This window comes from Oncorhynchus kisutch, linkage group LG5, assembly GCF_002021735.2.
Source record: "Oncorhynchus kisutch isolate 150728-3 linkage group LG5, Okis_V2, whole genome shotgun sequence".
Lineage (NCBI taxonomy): Eukaryota > Metazoa > Chordata > Actinopteri > Salmoniformes > Salmonidae > Oncorhynchus > Oncorhynchus kisutch.
This window is the reverse complement of record NC_034178.2, coordinates 22927789-22944982: the sequence shown is the minus strand read 5'-3', so window position 1 is coordinate 22944982 and position 17194 is coordinate 22927789. Positions and strand designations below refer to the sequence as shown.

Genomic DNA, 17194 nt, shown 5'->3' with positions numbered 1-17194 from the left:
CAGGAAGAGAGTCTCTCCCAATGATAACAGGGTGTATTTTGGTGCTAGAGTGTTTAAGTGTTTCCAGCAGAAGTCCCGAGGAAGTCGGGGTCAGTGTGTGCACCAATTATTGGCACACTGTGGCTCGGCCCGCTCTCTGGGTGACACACTCCAGACAAGTAAACAATCTGGTCAACATGATCTGGGGATACAGGCACGTACACAGTTCATTTCTAGACTTTGAGAGAATGTGTTGACTGAAGGGAGAGAAAGGCACAGTGTGTAGGGTGTTGAAATGATCTCACCATAAATGGACATTCAGGTTCAAAGTGTGGGGTATAGTGTCCATGACTCTGTTGCCCATGGACTACCACCATGTCATCAAATCCAAACCTTATTAAGTCATGACTCAATGGTCTTACCTGATTATCTTCACTAACTCGCTCATGTTGACATGGTCAGGGACAAGAAACTTTGTCTTGTCCAACACAGGCAGCTGCTTCTCTCCCTTATAACGCTCAATGATTACCTGTAGGGGAGCACCAAGCAATGATAAACAGTTATAAGATGTAATTCCACCACCATAACACCAATTAATACTGAATATATTACATCAAATATATTAAGGCCCTAAATAAGATATGTTGGATGAATATTTCATATACTAATCGAAAAAGATGGCATTCAGTGTGCTTCCTGGCTATAGCCTTCCACTTCTTCACAATTCTCAACTCAGACAACTGCAGTTGGCATGTCTGAGTATCATGTGAACTACATCAAGAAAGGCTCTTACTGTAATCAATTTACCGATATATAAAGAGAGCTTTCAGGAACAATAGCCAGACAACCGAATTCTACGCAGACAAGTGTAATGTAGCTCCTCATTGTGTGTGGTGAGCAGGGAAAATAAATGTAGTCAGAGCCACAATTATTGGCACCCTTGATAAAGATGAGTGCTCATACAAAGATGACTGCCCATACAATATACTTCAGTATTTATTTTTGTCTTTTTTGCTCATCATCAAGGGTGCCAATAATTTTGGATGTGACTGTGTATTCTGTTCTATAGAGGGTAGTGTCAGTGTAACTTACTGGGATTTTGTTGGGGTGCTGGTCACGGATTTGATGCACTTCTTTGCAACGATCAGCTGCAGATAAGAATTTGTATTTACACAGGGAGGTCAAGGTCTCGTTCTCAAGGGAGCACTGTATTTTGCAATTTTACAATACATTAATATAAAATACAGAATTACAGACACTCAGGACACAAATTCCACAGGAAGGTGGTCTATGATCAACATGTTGAACCACCCCAAGAGGCACCAATGTGTCCATACATGGGGTGCATAGCAACTAAAGGCTGTTTTTCCTAGGTCTGTAGCAACAGACAGCATTTCCAGGGTTAAACATCCCTGTGATCGGGTATGGTAACTTGTACTTCTATGGGTAAGTGAAGATGTCAGGTAATGTGAGTTTTTCCGATAGGGTTTTATAAATATGAATAAAATGCTATGTTTTAACCTAGGCAACATCAAATGAGGGCCAACCTACTTTCCAATAGAGCAAGCAGCAATGAGTTTAAAACCTGTCAACCGTGATAAAACTAAGTGCACTATGGAAAACTGCATTTCATTTAACGGCCTCAAAGAAGTGGCAGCAGCATTCATCTAAATGATGTCACCATAGTCTAGGACAGGAAGAAACGTTGACTGATAAGAGAATCAATGAAAAGGTCTTTCTGATCAGTTGGAAGATAAAACAGTATAGCCTACAGGGTCTCAAAGGTAGATTGTGAGCTACAAGTACCTCGCAGCCCACCTATGAGTAGCTCACCAAGAAATTCTGAAAGTACATACATTTTTTCCACTTATTTCAGCGCATACTGTCAAAACTATAAAGTTCCCAGCTACTATCCAATCAAAGACACATTGACATTATCCCACCCATGTATAGCCACTATTGGCTTGAAAAGCCAAATGTAACAGTACCTATCTGCCAATTATCAATATTGCCCCCGTCTGTTTGCGCACATTTGTTTATTATTCCATGTAGCCAGTTAGCAATGCTAATAATACCCGTCTTGTGGGTAGACAAATACTTTCGGCAATAACCTTCTCAATTAAAATGTTAACTGGAAAGTTGGCCTTCCTGAAATAACTATGTCATGATCAGAGCATCCCCAATTTGACTGGAGCATAGAATGAGTTTCCCAAAGGCTGGAGGGTTGGCTGCCTCGCCCGCTCCATTTAGGAGCTCAGGGAATGCCCAGCGCAGCACGCATTTGTAGGCTACTTGTGTGCTGCTATAGCCCCTTGCTTTAGCTACTGTCATGGAGTGGGCTAAATATCATGACGTGCTGCAGCAGTAGGCCTAACAGAAACGTCGCTAGACCAACACAGATACGCAATAAAAAGGTGTTTGAATGTCCAAATGTATTCGTTTTTTCCCCAGACCTAAATCATTTACGGTCTTCTGATTTCAGCATCGACATGGGCTCAGAAAATACATTTGTTGTTTCTCTATGACTAATTGTTCTATTGAGAGTAAAAACCAAAACCAGGAAAAATAAAACGAAGAACTTTGCCATGCCAAATACTGTTCAGTAACCATTATTTCATCAGGAATATTGACATATATTGTACACCAAGGACGAGTTGCAGGGTAGAGAAGAAGAATTTGCATATTTAAAAGCTATTTAAAAACTGAGTAGCTCGGGACATGTAAAAAAAAAAATTAAGTAGCTCTCATGCTAGAAAAAGGTTGGAGACTCCTGATCTAGTCAGAAATGTCTCTTTGATATGGGGTGTGCAACTGCAAACATGATCAACATAGAAATCATAGGCTGTGACTAAACAGTCGAAGAGTTCTCAAAATAGGCATACTGGTTTCAGTAATGCCAATGGTTTTCCACAGAAGTCCAGGGCTCTAGAGTGTGAGTATTTCACTCGCATTTGCCCCTAAAATTAGATTTGTGGGCACCGGAAAAATGATTTACGAACACAGTGTGCAATTAAAAATTACAACCTACCGTAATCTATTTTTCCCTCGCTGCTAATTGCTTAAAAACTACAAGTCCCACATTCCACAAGCGGCATGCGCCAACAACAGTAGAGTTCTGTGATGACGCAGTCAGAGAAAGGTGAACTGGAAAATAGTATCAGTATAGGCTATAAGTTAACGTGCAGACATCGCTAAAAATGAAGCCCATTCAATTTTATTTTAAGCGAAAAAGACACGAGGAGAAAGAGGAATCCAGCGAGGGGGATTCGCAACTAATGAAGCCTCTTCACAAGGTTTACCTGAGATAGGCTAACGTTGACATGGCGGCTAACGTTAGGGATGCTGAGAACAACGTTAGCGAAGCTACCGTGACCCCCATGGTCACTAGCCGGTGGAGGGAGTACATATAGATTCAATGTGAATTGGCTCAAAATGTTCCCATGGCTAAAGTTCAAAAACAACATCATGTTCTACAAATATTGTAGAGGGCAGAAACAGGCGGGCAACTTGTCCTTCGAGTCAGGAAACCCACATTTGAAAAGAGAGCATAGCGAAACATAACATCTCGCGGCGGCATATCCAGTGCAGAGATCTGTACCTGTTGAGACAGAAGAAACCATCAGGCATGGTGTCAGCAGCCTTGAGGAGGCAAGTGCTGCTGTCTGAGGAGAAGAGGATGCAGCTGAAAATAAAGATAAACATTGCATGCTTCATTGCGAAAGAAGAACCTTTCGTCAAATTTGGGCCGCTTAGACCACAAAAATAGAGTTGACATCAATCCCACATACGACTGATGTAAGACGTGCGGAGATGATTAGTCAAATTGCTGACTTAATGAGAGAGACCCTGTCAGCGAAGCCGCGAAGTATCCTGTTGTTCTAATAGACGGAGACACTGATATATCCAACACCGAGTGCAAGATTGTCTACGTACACTTGTTGGAGGATGGGAAGCCAGTCAATCTCCTGGTCGGACAACAGACCCTTGAGCACTCTCATGCCATTGGTAAGTTGTTCCTCTTCATAGGCTCGGTGTGGATATTTGCACACAGTCTAGCATCAAGGGAACTCGCTGGATCCCCTATGTCCACAGAGCCCTCAAAGTTTTCCTACGGCATGGACAAGACAAGGACCTTGCCACTGACTAAGGCCAGTACTCCGTTGTTCTGCAGCACATGGAGCGCCTGGCCGCAGCATCAACAAAAGCAGAAGTTCAAGGGCGGGCAAAGAAGGTACATTTTCCACAGGAAATGTAATACCACACTAGTTTTTTTAAAATAGGTTCAAGACTCAAATTAACTTTCAGAATCAAGTAATTGACAGGTGACAGTTTATTTACTGACTACCTAACAGATAAAGCGGGAAATGGGGAATGCACTCGTGTATTCTGCCATTTTCTTTCAGACATGTTTGAGGAGCGATCCTCACTTAGCCTCACCATGCAAAGGAATGACCTGATCCTCCCCCAAGCCACAGATTTGAGGAAGACAGTGACCAGACTGGAAGCACTTACAGCTTAGGGCAAAGGCAGGAGGCATGCTGGAGAAGATCCAGACCATGCTTGCGCAGCAGCAGGGTGATGAGAAGAGATTCCAGGTGTGTTAGGATGAGAGCTTGTTAAAATGTAAGAGAAATTGATGATTAAAATCAATGATCAAGACAGATTCTCAGTGTGAGATTCAATGTATTCGTTGCCCAATAGAACAATTTGAGGATAAGGAGGGAAATGCAGAGAAGTCTTTACTTTCTTATTTAAAAAAAAATGGGAGACAGACATTTCATTGTGTGTTGGTGTGTGTGTGTTATTTCTGTTCAAATGGAATAACACTAAAGGGGAATCTGAAAGGCTTTACGGACCTCACCAATCCCCAGCTAAAGCAACACATGGAGGCGGCCATCAACATCGGCGTGGATGATCTCAAAGCCAGGTTTGGTGGTTTGCTGAAGGATGAGGGTGTCCAGACCCCAGTGGAGTCTTTCAGAGTGCTAAACCCTGACACATGACCAGAAGACCAGGCCAGCCTTCTCACCTTTGGCAATGATGGTGTGACATACCTCATGATGCATTTCAAGGAGCCTCTAGAGAGGTAAGAATTTATTTGACACTGCACTGCCATATGAGACAATGTTATGTTTGCATATTTGCAAACTCACTTGCTCTGTTTAATCCTGCAGATGAGGGTGCAACATGGCTGAAATCCAGGATGAGTGGCAGGGGCTGAAAATCCTGGTCAGCCACAATTTCAAGGACAAGTCCTACAGTGGCCTGTGGGAGACCATATTGACAAAGGATCCCTACAGGCATGATTACAAGGTAGGCTAATCCTGGGTGGTTATGTATGGTATCCTATGGTTGATTTTGATAAGTTAATGGTAAGAGTTTAAAGGAAATTGAAAGATATCATCTTTTCCCTAGAACATACTGGAGTTGGTGCTGCCCATTTCAGCCACCCAGTGTGAGCGAGGCGTCTATGCGCACAACCAGATTAAGAATTTGACAAGCAGCTGCCTTGGGGTCTCCATCAGCGAAGACCTGATGAGGATCAGCCTGGAGGGGTCTTCTGTCGAGGAGTTGGATCCCACTCCTGCCGTGGACCACTGGCTGACCTCTTAGCGCGCCAGACGGCCAACATACAAAAGCAGCTGGACAACTGATATCCTTTGCGTCTAGTAGGCATGGATCAATGTGTGATTTTGGTGGTATGTGCTGTTCCACAGATGTGTCCCTTAGTACACACACACGCAGTATAAATATGTATGTAATAAATTGTTTGTTAATAAACTGTTACATTTTTCACTGTGCTCCTAAATTTCTTCGTGTGCTCCTACATTTTTTCATTTAGGAGCGCAAGTACTCCTTGGGAAAAAAAGTTAGCGTAGAGCCCTGCAGTAGTCAAACCCAAATTAGCCTACATCAGCAGTGCAAATGCATGTGTAGACATTGAGGACATGTGATTGCTCTATCAATTATGTGTTCCACTGCACAGGGTAAGAATTTAGAATGGCCTGACACAAATATACATATCATGCAATCTTGTATGGCACCCATGCACAATCCAGTTTGTGTTTCAAGCCCAACTGTAATAAAGCTCAGGGATGGGGCTTGGCAAATGTAACCACTTTCAAATTCATAGGGTGAATAGGCTATGAGGTCCGGAGCTTGATAGGTTTTCTGTTCTAATTAATTGTACCCACCCGGTGTCCCAGGTCTAAATCAGTCCCCGATTAGAGGGGAACAATGAAAAAATGCAGTGGAACTCAAGTATGGGTAGCTGCAGCCCAATATTTTCACATACATTTTATTTTTATTTTCCATCAACTCATCTTCAAAACACTCTCCTGCAACCCGCCTCACCAATGTATATTTATAAAAAAGTATTATTTACCTCAGATCTGTAATCCTCCAAGAAGCTAGCCAGAAACTCCAAGAAGCTAGCCTGAAACTAGCCAGAAGCTAATCCAGAAGCTAGTTCAGAAGCTAGTTAGCTCCTTTACTGGCAAATCGTTAGTATCCAGCTAACCACGGTTTGTGGTCATCAGCTATCCTTTAGCTCGAAAATCTATCGCCAGTTCTGTACGGCGCAGCGCGGCTCGGAACGGAACATACCGGACCAATTTTTCTCTCCATGTCCCTGGATTTCGACTGCTCTCTGGACATTCATACCCGGATCTCACAGCTAGCTAGCTGCTATCCGTGTGACTATCGGCCTTCGTCGATTCCGGAGCAAACATCAATTATTCCGGAGCTAGCAAGCTCCGTCAATCACTCCTGAGTTCCATCAAATCACACCTGGGCTGCAGTCACCTATCCGGACCCGTTTTACTGCTTTCGCGGAGCCCCACCGGGCCTTCACAACTGGACTGCCGACGTTATCTACCCGAAGGAGTTATTTGGCTGGCTCCTCCGTCGCGACGTTACCTGAACGCCCATCTGCGGCCTGCTAACCGTTAGCTGTCTTACCGGCTGCTATCTGAATAGACAATCGGACATTTTTTTTTAAATATATTTATTTTTATTTTTTTATTATTATTATTATTATTATGTTTTCTTCTTGGGCCTCTATAACTATATCTATTGTTTTTATTTTTGTTGTTGTTGTGTGATTTGGATTAATCCCCTCTACCACACGGAACCCCACTAATCTACTGACGCAAGAGGTAGCTAACAACAGACCTCCATCCTATGCTAGCCTGCTACCGATGCCCTGGCTAGCTGTCTAAATCACCAACCAACATCTCCACTCACCGGACCCTTTTGATCACTCGACTAAGCATGCCTCTCCTCAATGTCAATATGTCTTGTCCATTTCTGTTCTGGTTAGTGTTTATTGGCTTATTTCACTGTAGAGCCTCTAGTCCTGCTCACTATACCTTATCCAACCTATTAGTTCCACCACCCACACATGCAATGACATCTCCTGGTTTCAACGATGTTTCTAGAGACAATATCTCTCTCTTCATCACTCAATACCTAGGTTTACCTCCACTGTATTCACATCCTACCATACATTTGTCTGTACATTATACCTTGATGCTATTTTATCGCCCCCAGAAACCTCCTTTTACTCTATGTTCCAGACGTTCTAGACGACCAATTCTCATAGCTTTTAGCCGTACCCTTATTCTACTCCTCCTATGTTCCTCTGGCGATGTAGAGGTGAATCCAGGCCCTGCAGTGCCTAGCTCCACTCCTATTCCCCAGGCGCTCTCTTTTGACGACTTCTGTAACCGTAATAGCCTTGGTTTCATGCATGTTAACATTAGAAGCCTCCTCCCTAAGTTTGTTCTATTCACTGCTTTAGCACACTCTGCCAACCCGGATGTTCTAGCTGTGTCTGAATCCTGGCTTAGGAAGACCACCAAAAACTCAGACATTTTAATTCCAAACTACAACATTTTCAGACAAGATAGAACTGCCAAAGGGGGCGGTGTTGCAATCTACTGCAAAGATAGCCTGCAGAGTTCTGTCCTACTATCCAGGTCTGTACCCAAACAATTTGAACTTCTACTTTTAAAAATCCACCTCTCTAAAAACAAGTCTCTCACTGTTGCCGCCTGCTATAGACCACCCTCTGCCCCCAGCTGTGCTCTGGACACCATATGTGAACTGATTGCCCCCCATCTATCTTCAGAGTTCGTGCTGCTAGGCGACCTAAACTGGAACATGCTTAACACCCCAGCCATCCTACAATCTAAACTTGATGCCCTCAATCTCACACAAATTATCAATGAACCTACCAGGTACCTCCCCAAAACCTTAAACACGGGCACCCTCATAGATATCATCCTAACCAACTTCCCCTCTAAATACACCTCTGCTGTCTTCAACCAAGATCTCAGCGATCACTGCCTCATTGCCTCATTGCCTGCATCCGTAATGGGTCAGCGGTCAAACGACCGCCACTCATCACTGTAAAACGCTCCCTGAAACACTTCTGCGAGCAGGCCTTTCTAATCGACCTGGCCGGGGTATCCTGGAAGGATATTGATCTCATCCCGTCAGTAGAGGATGCCTGGATATTTTTTAAAAATGCCTTCCAAACCATCCTAAATAAACATGCCCCATTCAAGAAATTTAGAACCAGGAACAGATATAGCCCTTGGTTCTCCCCAGACCTGACTGCCCTTAACCAACACAAAAACATCCTATGGCGTTCTGCATTAGCATCGAACAGCCCCCGTGATATGCAGCTGTTCAGGGAAGCTAGAAATCATTATACACAGGCAGTTAGAAAAGCCAAGGCTAGCTTTTTCAAGCAGAAATTTGCTTCCTGCAACACTAACTCAAAAAAGTTCTGGGACACTGTAAAGTCCATGGAGAATAAGAACACCTCCTCCCAGCTGCCCACTGCACTGAAGATAGGAAACACTGTCACCACTGATAAATCCACCATAATTGAGAATTTCAATAAGCATTTTTCTACGGCTGGCCATGCTTTCCACCTGGCTACTCCTACCCCGGACAACAGCACTGCACCCCCAACAGCAACTCGCCCAAGCCTTCCCCATTTCTCCTTCTCCCAAATCCATTCAGCTGATGTTCTGAAAGAGCTGCAAAATCTGGACCCCTACAAATCAGCCGGGCTAGACAATCTGGACCCTTTCTTTCTAAAATTATCTGCCGAAATTGTTGCCACCCCTATTACTAGCCTGTTCAACCTCTCTTTCGTGTCGTCTGAGATTCCCAAAGATTGGAAAGCAGCTGCGGTCATCCCCCTCTTCAAAGGGGGGGACACTCTTGACCCAAACTGCTACAGACCTATATCTATCCTACCGTGCCTTTCTAAGGTCTTCGAAAGCCAAGTCAACAAACAGATTACCGACCATTTCGAATCTCACCATACCTTCTCTGCTATGCAATCTGGTTTCAGAGCTGGTCATGGGTGCACCTCAGCCACGCTCAAGGTCCTAAACGATATCTTAACCGCCATCGATAAGAAACATTACTGTGCAGCCGTATTCATTGATCTGGCCAAGGCTTTCGACTCTGTCAATCACCATATCCTCATCGGCAGACTCGACAGCCTTGGTTTCTCAAATGATTGCCTCGCCTGGTTCACCAACTACTTCTCTGATAGAGTTCAGTGTGTCAAATCGGAGGGTCTGCTGTCCGGACCTCTGGCAGTCTCTATGGGGGTGCCACAGGGTTCAATTCTTGGACCGACTCTCTTCTCTGTATACATCAATGAGGTCGCTCTTGCTGCTGGTGAGTCCCTGATCCACCTCTACGCAGACGACACCATTCTGTATACTTCCGGCCCTTCTCTGGACACTGTGTTAACAACCCTCCAGGCAAGCTTCAATGCCATACAACTCTCCTTCCGTGGCCTCCAATTGCTCTTGAATGCAAGTAAAACTAAATGCATGCTCTTCAACCGATCGCTGCCTGCACCTACCCGCCTGTCCAACATCACTACTCTGGACGGCTCTGACTTAGAATACGTGGACAACTACAAATACTTAGGTGTCTGGTTAGATTGTAAACTCTCCTTCCAGACCCATATCAAACATCTCCAATCCAAAGTTAAATCTAGAATTGGCTTCCTATTTCGCAACAAAGCATCCTTCACTCATGCTGCCAAACATACCCTTGTAAAACTGACCATCCTACCAATCCTCGACTTTGGCGATGTCATTTACAAAATAGCCTCCAATACCCTACTCAACAAATTGGATGCAGTCTATCACAGTGCAATCCGTTTTATCACCAAAGCCCCATATACTACCCACCATTGCGACCTGTATGCTCTCGTTGGCTGGCCCTCGCTTCATACTCGTCGCCAAACCCACTGGCTCCATGTCATCTACAAGACACTGCTAGGTAAAGTCCCCCCTTATCTCAGCTCGCTGGTCACCATAGCATCTCCCACCTGTAGCACACGCTCCAGCAGGTATATCTCTCTAGTCACCCCCAAAACCAATTCTTTCTTTGGCCGCCTCTCCTTCCAGTTCTCTGCTGCCAATGACTGGAACGAACTACAAAAATCTCTGAAACTGGAAACACTTATCTCCCTCACTAGCTTTAAGCACCAACTGTCAGAGCAGCTCACAGATTACTGCACCTGTACATAGCCCACCTATAATTTAGCCCAAACAACTACCTCTTTCCCAACTGTATTTAATTTTAATTTATTTATTTATTTTGCTCCTTTGCACCCCATTATTTTTTTTATTTCTACTTTGCACATTCTTCCATTGCAAAACTACCATTCCAGTATTTTACTTGCTATATTGTATTTACTTTGCCATCTTGGCCTTTTTTGCCTTTACCTCCCTTCTCACCTCATTTGCTCACATTGTATATAGACTTGTTTATACTGCATTATTGACTGTATGTTTGTTTTTACTCCATGTGTAACTCTGTGTCGTTTTATCTGTCGAACTGCTTTGCTTTATCTTGGCCAGGTCGCAATTGTAAATGAGAACTTGTTCTCAACTTGCCTACCTGGTTAAATAAAGGTAAAATAAAAAAATAAATAAATAAAATATGGCGACGGAGTATGGGAGTCGGAAGGAGTGGGTGTACGGAAAGCCAATCAGCTAATTGGGCAGATGTATTGCCACTCAAGAAAGTTGTGTGTGTCTGACTGGACAAGTCGATAAGTGTTTTCTACTGGGTATCACAGTCGTGTATCAAATCAAATGTATTTGTCACATACACATGGTTAGCAGATGTTAATGCGAATGTAGCAAAATGCTTGTGCTTCTAGTTCCGACAATGCAGTAATAACCAACGCGTAATCTAACCTAACAAGGCCAATGTGTCCCGGTGTTGCTGTTCATGCCCTCCCCATTGAGTAGTATCTTTATGTACATATTCTTTATCCCTTTACACTTGTGTGTGTATAAGGTAGTGGTTTTGGAATTGTTAGGTTAGATTACTCGTTGGTTATTACTGCATTGTCGGTACTAGAAGCACAAGCATTTTGCTACATTCGCATTAACATCTGCTAACCATGTGTATGTGACAAATACATTTGATAGTAGTCTGTATGTAGGCTATGTATAAAGGTGACATCTATATGGTTATTAATTATTGTGTAGGCTGCTATCTTATTTGAAAAAAAATGGCCAAGTTAGCTACCGTCAGTGACACGACTGTGATACCCAGTAGAAAGCACTTATCGACTTGTCCAGTCAGACACACACAACTTTCTTGAGTTGCAATACATCTGCCCAATTAGCTGATTGGCTTTCCGTACACCCACTCCTTCCGATTCCCATACTCCGTCGCCATATTGGGCTGCAGCTACCAATACTTGAGTTCCACTGCATTTTTTCATGGCGCCTGCCTGACAAGCACAACTGTCGGCAAAGGCGTGGGAAGTAGCTACCTAGTAGCCAATATCAGGGTGACAGTCACAGTAAGCACAGGCATACAATAACAGTACACATCCCCACTTTAAATTCCTGAACAGCTCCAGAACATCAAGATTAAATGTATTTTGTTCCAGCAATACGGTTTACTTGGATCTATGGGGACTAGGAAACTCAAACGGAAATTTCTGAAGTAGGGATCTTTAGCGAAGTCCAGCAAACCTTTTGACACAGGATACAATGATGAGCATTATAACGTTGGATGCTGCCAACCGTTGATAAACCCCACAGAAGAAGAGGCGGCGGCAATAAAAAGGCAGCACAGAGTTGTCTTTGACTGTAGCTGGCTAGAGCACTACTTCCCCACAGTTATGTTAATAGGGGCGAGGGCAGTTGTTCGGCAGGCGGGAGCTTAGGACACTGCTAGGACTCTGGCGGTACACAGCAGGTGGGATAGGTAGCTAGCTAACACAATGGTGACGGTGTATTTCAACCCCGCCTGTCGGGCATTGTTTTTCCGCAGTTCTGTTAACAACAGCAGTTATTCGGCAGGCTGGAGCAAAGGACACTATGCTAGGGGGCTGTAACCAACAGGATACTCAAGGGGAAAGGAACGCCCTGAATTGTACGCCGCCTTGATTTGTCCATTTTTTGACGCCGTAGTCAGTTCACACTTCTTCAAATGTCCGAACTAATCTAAGATAACAACAACAAAAAATCTCCTTAATTTTGACGTTTTTGCCGAAGAGATCTTGTCGCACAATTTTACATTAATTTTGTTTGCAGAATTTTTCAATTAAAATTGCATGAAAACGAATTGTCTCTCATTGAATGACAAATACTTTATTTTAGATGCCCTACTGTTGACCAATCACTGACGAAGGGGCGAAGACTTCGGCTCTAAACTATGGCTTGCCTCATAAAAAAAATGTGCGGTCGAACAGCCGAAAAAACATTCACCGAAGTACAAAAACGTCACACTACATGTACGAATTCAACCATACTGTTTCGGCTGGGAAGCATGCAGATGCCTTTATTATTGACGTTATTAACTGATCAACTAGCCTAGTTAGCTTAAGCATGCTAACGTCAGTATCAAAGTTAAGGCCTCTCTGGCGTTGGCTGTGTTGTCAACAAATGTATTCTAATTTACTTTAGGTAACTACCATTACACTTACATTCATAATGACGAATACGGAGTACACTGTTGAGCTGTTTTCAATAATACAATATTGCCTGTCCAGTAAAGAATATGCCTAACTAGCTAATGTTAGCTCAAAGATCTGTGGTTAGCAACTGGTAACAGCTGACGTTTACTTACCGAATGACCTTCTTTGTTTGAATGGTCTATCGGATGGCATCACTGTAGATTACGTTGTGGCTTATAAATTAGATAATATACTAGTAAATATCTCAAGTTGTTTATGGAATCCTCAACAAATGCTGTCTCTTACTTGTCTGTCAAATCAGTGCTCACTGTAGCTAGAAAAACAGCTTTGGTTTGGAATAAACTAGCTAACTAACGTAGAAAGCGTTTCCTTTTTAGTCCTCACGAGAGATGGGGGAGGCTATCTTCTGCACTGTTCTACCGATCTAGTAAATGTGAAGGAGGAGTTCAAATGTAGTGTCCGAGGGTTGTCACTAGTTACCAAATCCATGGTGCATTGTGGGTAAATGGTAACTTGACTGATCTACAATAATGAGTAGTTGTTTATCATATTTATTTATGATGCCAGGTGATTTGTAGATCAGTCAGTCCGCAGTGGTCTCCACTGTCAGCAGGGGAGAACTACAACCCCAGGCATTGAACCGAACAAATGCAAGGCTGACCGCTGTACTGCAGGCTTTGTTTGCAAATAAAAGGATCCCCCATTATAGTGAAGGGGAAAATAGCAATATTCATGGTCAATCTTCGTGTAAATAAATACACATTTCGAAGCCAATCCAGGTACCCATATATGCTTCCATTACACCAGATGTATGTCCTTGAAACGAATATTTAAAAAATCGCACATAGAAGAAGTTATACGAATGATTGAATGGCTAATGGCAGCCTGCCATACCCCGCTCGGACTTTAACTTGAGATACTCAATGAGAGGTGGCAGCACTAAATCTACTTTTTTTTAATAGATATATAGATATAAAAAAAAATATGTATATATATCATTTTTATTTTTTATTTTTTTTAAATTAACAACAAATCAATACATAAAGCACATGAGGGAACAGTAGCATACATATATTACAAACAATGGACAATCGAGCTAGTGGGTACAATATCACATTACAATTACACGAGGACCTTAAGGGACATATATATATATATATATATTTACAATTCTAACCGTTTTTTTGTTAGTAGAGCATTTAACCGTCTTAAAATACAGTTAAATTTATTTTTGTAGGGTACGAAGTGGTTTTCTGTTTGTAAATGTACATTTGTGTATATGAAATTTGGCAGAAATAGTAATGAAATTAATTACATAAAAATGTTTCAGCTTATTTCTATTGTATGTACAGAATCCAAACAGTACATCTCTCCACAATAGTGTAAAATCTTCATAAATGTGTTCAATTATAAACCTACTGATGTCTTGCCACAGTTTTCTTACATGCATACAATGCCAAACAAGATGCAACACTGTTTCTGGGTGGTCATTACAAAAAGGGAAATTTGAGTTGATGTTTTCCTTAAACTTCTTCATATAGTGGTTGGCAGGATAATATTTATGAATAATTTTAAATGAAACTTCCTTAATTTTGTTAACAAGTAGGTACAGTGGGTAGAACAAGTATTTGATACACTACTTACAAAGCATGTAGAGGTCTGTAATTTTTATCATAGGTACACTTCAACTGTGAGAGACGGAATCTAAAACAAAAATTCAGAAAATCACATTGTATGATTTTTAAGTAATTCATTTGCATTTTAGTGAATGACATAAGTATTTGATCACCTACCAACCAGTAAGAATTCCGTCTCTCACAGACCTGTTAGTTTTTCTTTAAGAAGCCCTCCTGTAAGGACATCAGGCATAAAATTGTACCATAAAATTACTACCAAAGGTATTTTTCATTGTAGTGACACCAGCGGAGCGTTCAGATCCATGTGAAAGCAAAATATCGTTGCCTCACTGTGACCCGAAATTGAGTGAGACTCTTGAAAATAGCAAAAATCTGTTCGAAATTGTTTAGCAAATAAAAAGAAGGCCTTGCGCTTCACATTGTTTCGTAACCCCCTAGCATTAAGAGAAACTATAGACAAAGACAAAACAACAAATATTATATAAAAGTATAAACTGTAGTAGGATGAGTCAAATGAGCAGTGAACGTAAATGATAAGGAACCGAGATCTGCACCATTTAAGTCAATTTAAAGTGAAAACCGCTTATTCCATAACCTTTGAGCTAGATGTTATCCGGCTTTGAAATTCAACTCAACTGAAAATTATGTTTAAGACCAAACCAAGGGTTCTTGTAGTAAGAGAGACTAAAAACCCTCTTTAGTGTAATCAGGAACTATTCTGAGAAATAAAATACAAAATAACAATTTAAATAAATAAAAGGTTACCTACTATTTTAATTGTAGGTAAAAAAAAAAAAATCATAAAAAATGTTTTACATATACATGTTCCTAAGACCTTTTTTTGGAAATAAGTATTAATAACTAAATAGAACAATAACCGTGTAAAGTCAGAGCAGACCTGTATGCCCTTTAAAACAGTATCTTAGTTACTGTATACATAAAAAATAAATACAGCTTTCAATCTTCTTCGTAAGTTTGTAAACAAAATAGGTCTTCTGGTCATACAAGAACAAACTAATAAATTGAAGTACCTGAGTATTCCTGAAAAATAGTCACCTGATGCTTGTTAGGTAAACAACATAAGGAAAATGAGAATACCATGGTTGAAACCACCAACCTGTTCCTTCTGGTGAGATTTTAGGGAGGAATATGGATTTCTGAACCGCTGACGAAGTAAGCAGTTTTTCCCTCATTTCGTGCTATCTTGATTGTTGGCCACAACTTCTTCCTTCTTTCTATGTCCTCCGGGCTGAGATGCTCGGTGAAACGCATACCATGGCGCTGAAGGAAGGCGTTCTTCCTAGAAGCTTTCCAGACAGCATCCCTGTACAATCTGGCAGTGAAGAGGATGATGATACCCCTTGGTCTTGAATACCCCTGTTGCAACTTGTCGAGGCGATGCACAACGTCGATGGTATCACCAACTTTGTTCTTCTCTGCAGGGATAACTTCTTTGCAGATGTGGATAGCCTCTCCTCGCACATCTTCATTCTCCACCTCTGGCAAGCCGTAGAGTCTCAGGTTCCATCTTCTTGTCTATTGTTCCAGATCAGTGAGACGTCTATGGTAGACATTGTTATTCTTTTCCACCTTTTCCACACTTTTTTCAACTTTTGTCACTCGTTTTCACATCCTTGATTTCACCACATGCAAACTCCACAGTTTTTTTCAAGCCTTCAATAACCATGGTGTTCGGGCCTACCATTTTCTCAATGGCGTCACACCTGGAGTTGATGAGTAAGGAGAGGGTAGCCACGATGTGAGAGTTCATGTTGGTTTTTTTGGAGGGTGGAGGTTTGCACGGAGTAACCGGTAAAGAGGGGAATTCGTCATCTTCAACAGCATTCGAAAGCACGATATTATCCATAGGCCAAGCGTAGTTATGGCAGTTGTCTATAAGCACGTTTCTCTCTTGCTGATTAGCAATAGAACGGCTAACTTCTTCCTTTCTTTTTTTGTCACAACTTTGCCTGGACATGCCGAAATAACTTATCCGATTATTATTCCAGTCACAGGAAAGGTCTTATATCTTGAACAAATAAAAATAGTAATGACTGTAAACTTTTTTTTTCTCACAATCTTTCTGAAGTTTGGTACGGAGCTCGTTAAAAAAGCGTCTGTTCAAGCCGCCATCTTGGCACCTTCCCCTCTACGTAAATCTCCTATGAGACTACCATTCGTTACAAATTGCGCTATTGAGTCTTCCCGTGTATGAATGGTGTCATGTGATCCATGGCTTCCTCCATTCATTCATTCATATATACAGTAATTAACTTGCCCGATATTTGGAAAGTTTGCATAGAAAATACTGCAGATGTGACAATTGCCTGCTAGGTGCATTTCCATTTAACAATCTTGTGTTGATCAAAACAGCTGGACGTAATGATGTCACGCCTAAAGAAACATAATTTTCAGCTAAAACCTAGTGTTGAATAAAAATGTATTGGTTGAAGTGTTTCTATTACCCATTTAGCGACAGCATGTATGTCAGGATATAGCATGCTGGCTGGGGTTCTGTCTACAATTCTCATATTGCAAGTTATTCATGAGTAATTATGAATGTCTAGTTTCCCTTCAATGCAAAACATCTACA

General features: G+C 41.9%; 1 protein-coding gene and 1 long non-coding RNA gene across 3 annotated transcripts in view; one reads left to right on the top strand and one right to left on the bottom strand.

Annotated features, from left to right (window-relative positions):
- The window catches only part of map1lc3a (microtubule-associated protein 1 light chain 3 alpha), a 37438-nt gene extending 20930 nt beyond the window's left edge, over nt 1–16508 (bottom strand). The window contains exons 1-3 of one of the 2 annotated variants that reach the window (XM_031824693.1): nt 15719–16508; nt 1072–1127; nt 402–508 (exon numbers count right to left, since the gene is read on the bottom strand). In XM_031824693.1, coding sequence (XP_031680553.1) covers nt 402–508; nt 1072–1127; nt 15719–15794 — 239 coding nt within the window. In that variant the 5' untranslated portion in view covers nt 15795–16508. Of the gene's footprint in view, nt 1–401; nt 509–1071; nt 1128–13116; nt 13906–15718 lie in introns of those variants that run through there. The other variant, XM_020482798.2, reaches the window with a different exon arrangement.
- On the top strand, nt 635–5775 carry LOC109890774 (uncharacterized). The gene is made up of 3 exons (XR_004209978.1): nt 635–5065; nt 5154–5292; nt 5395–5775. It is a non-coding gene; the product is annotated as an uncharacterized LOC109890774 (long non-coding RNA).
- Nucleotides 16509–17194: the final 686 nt, after the last annotated feature.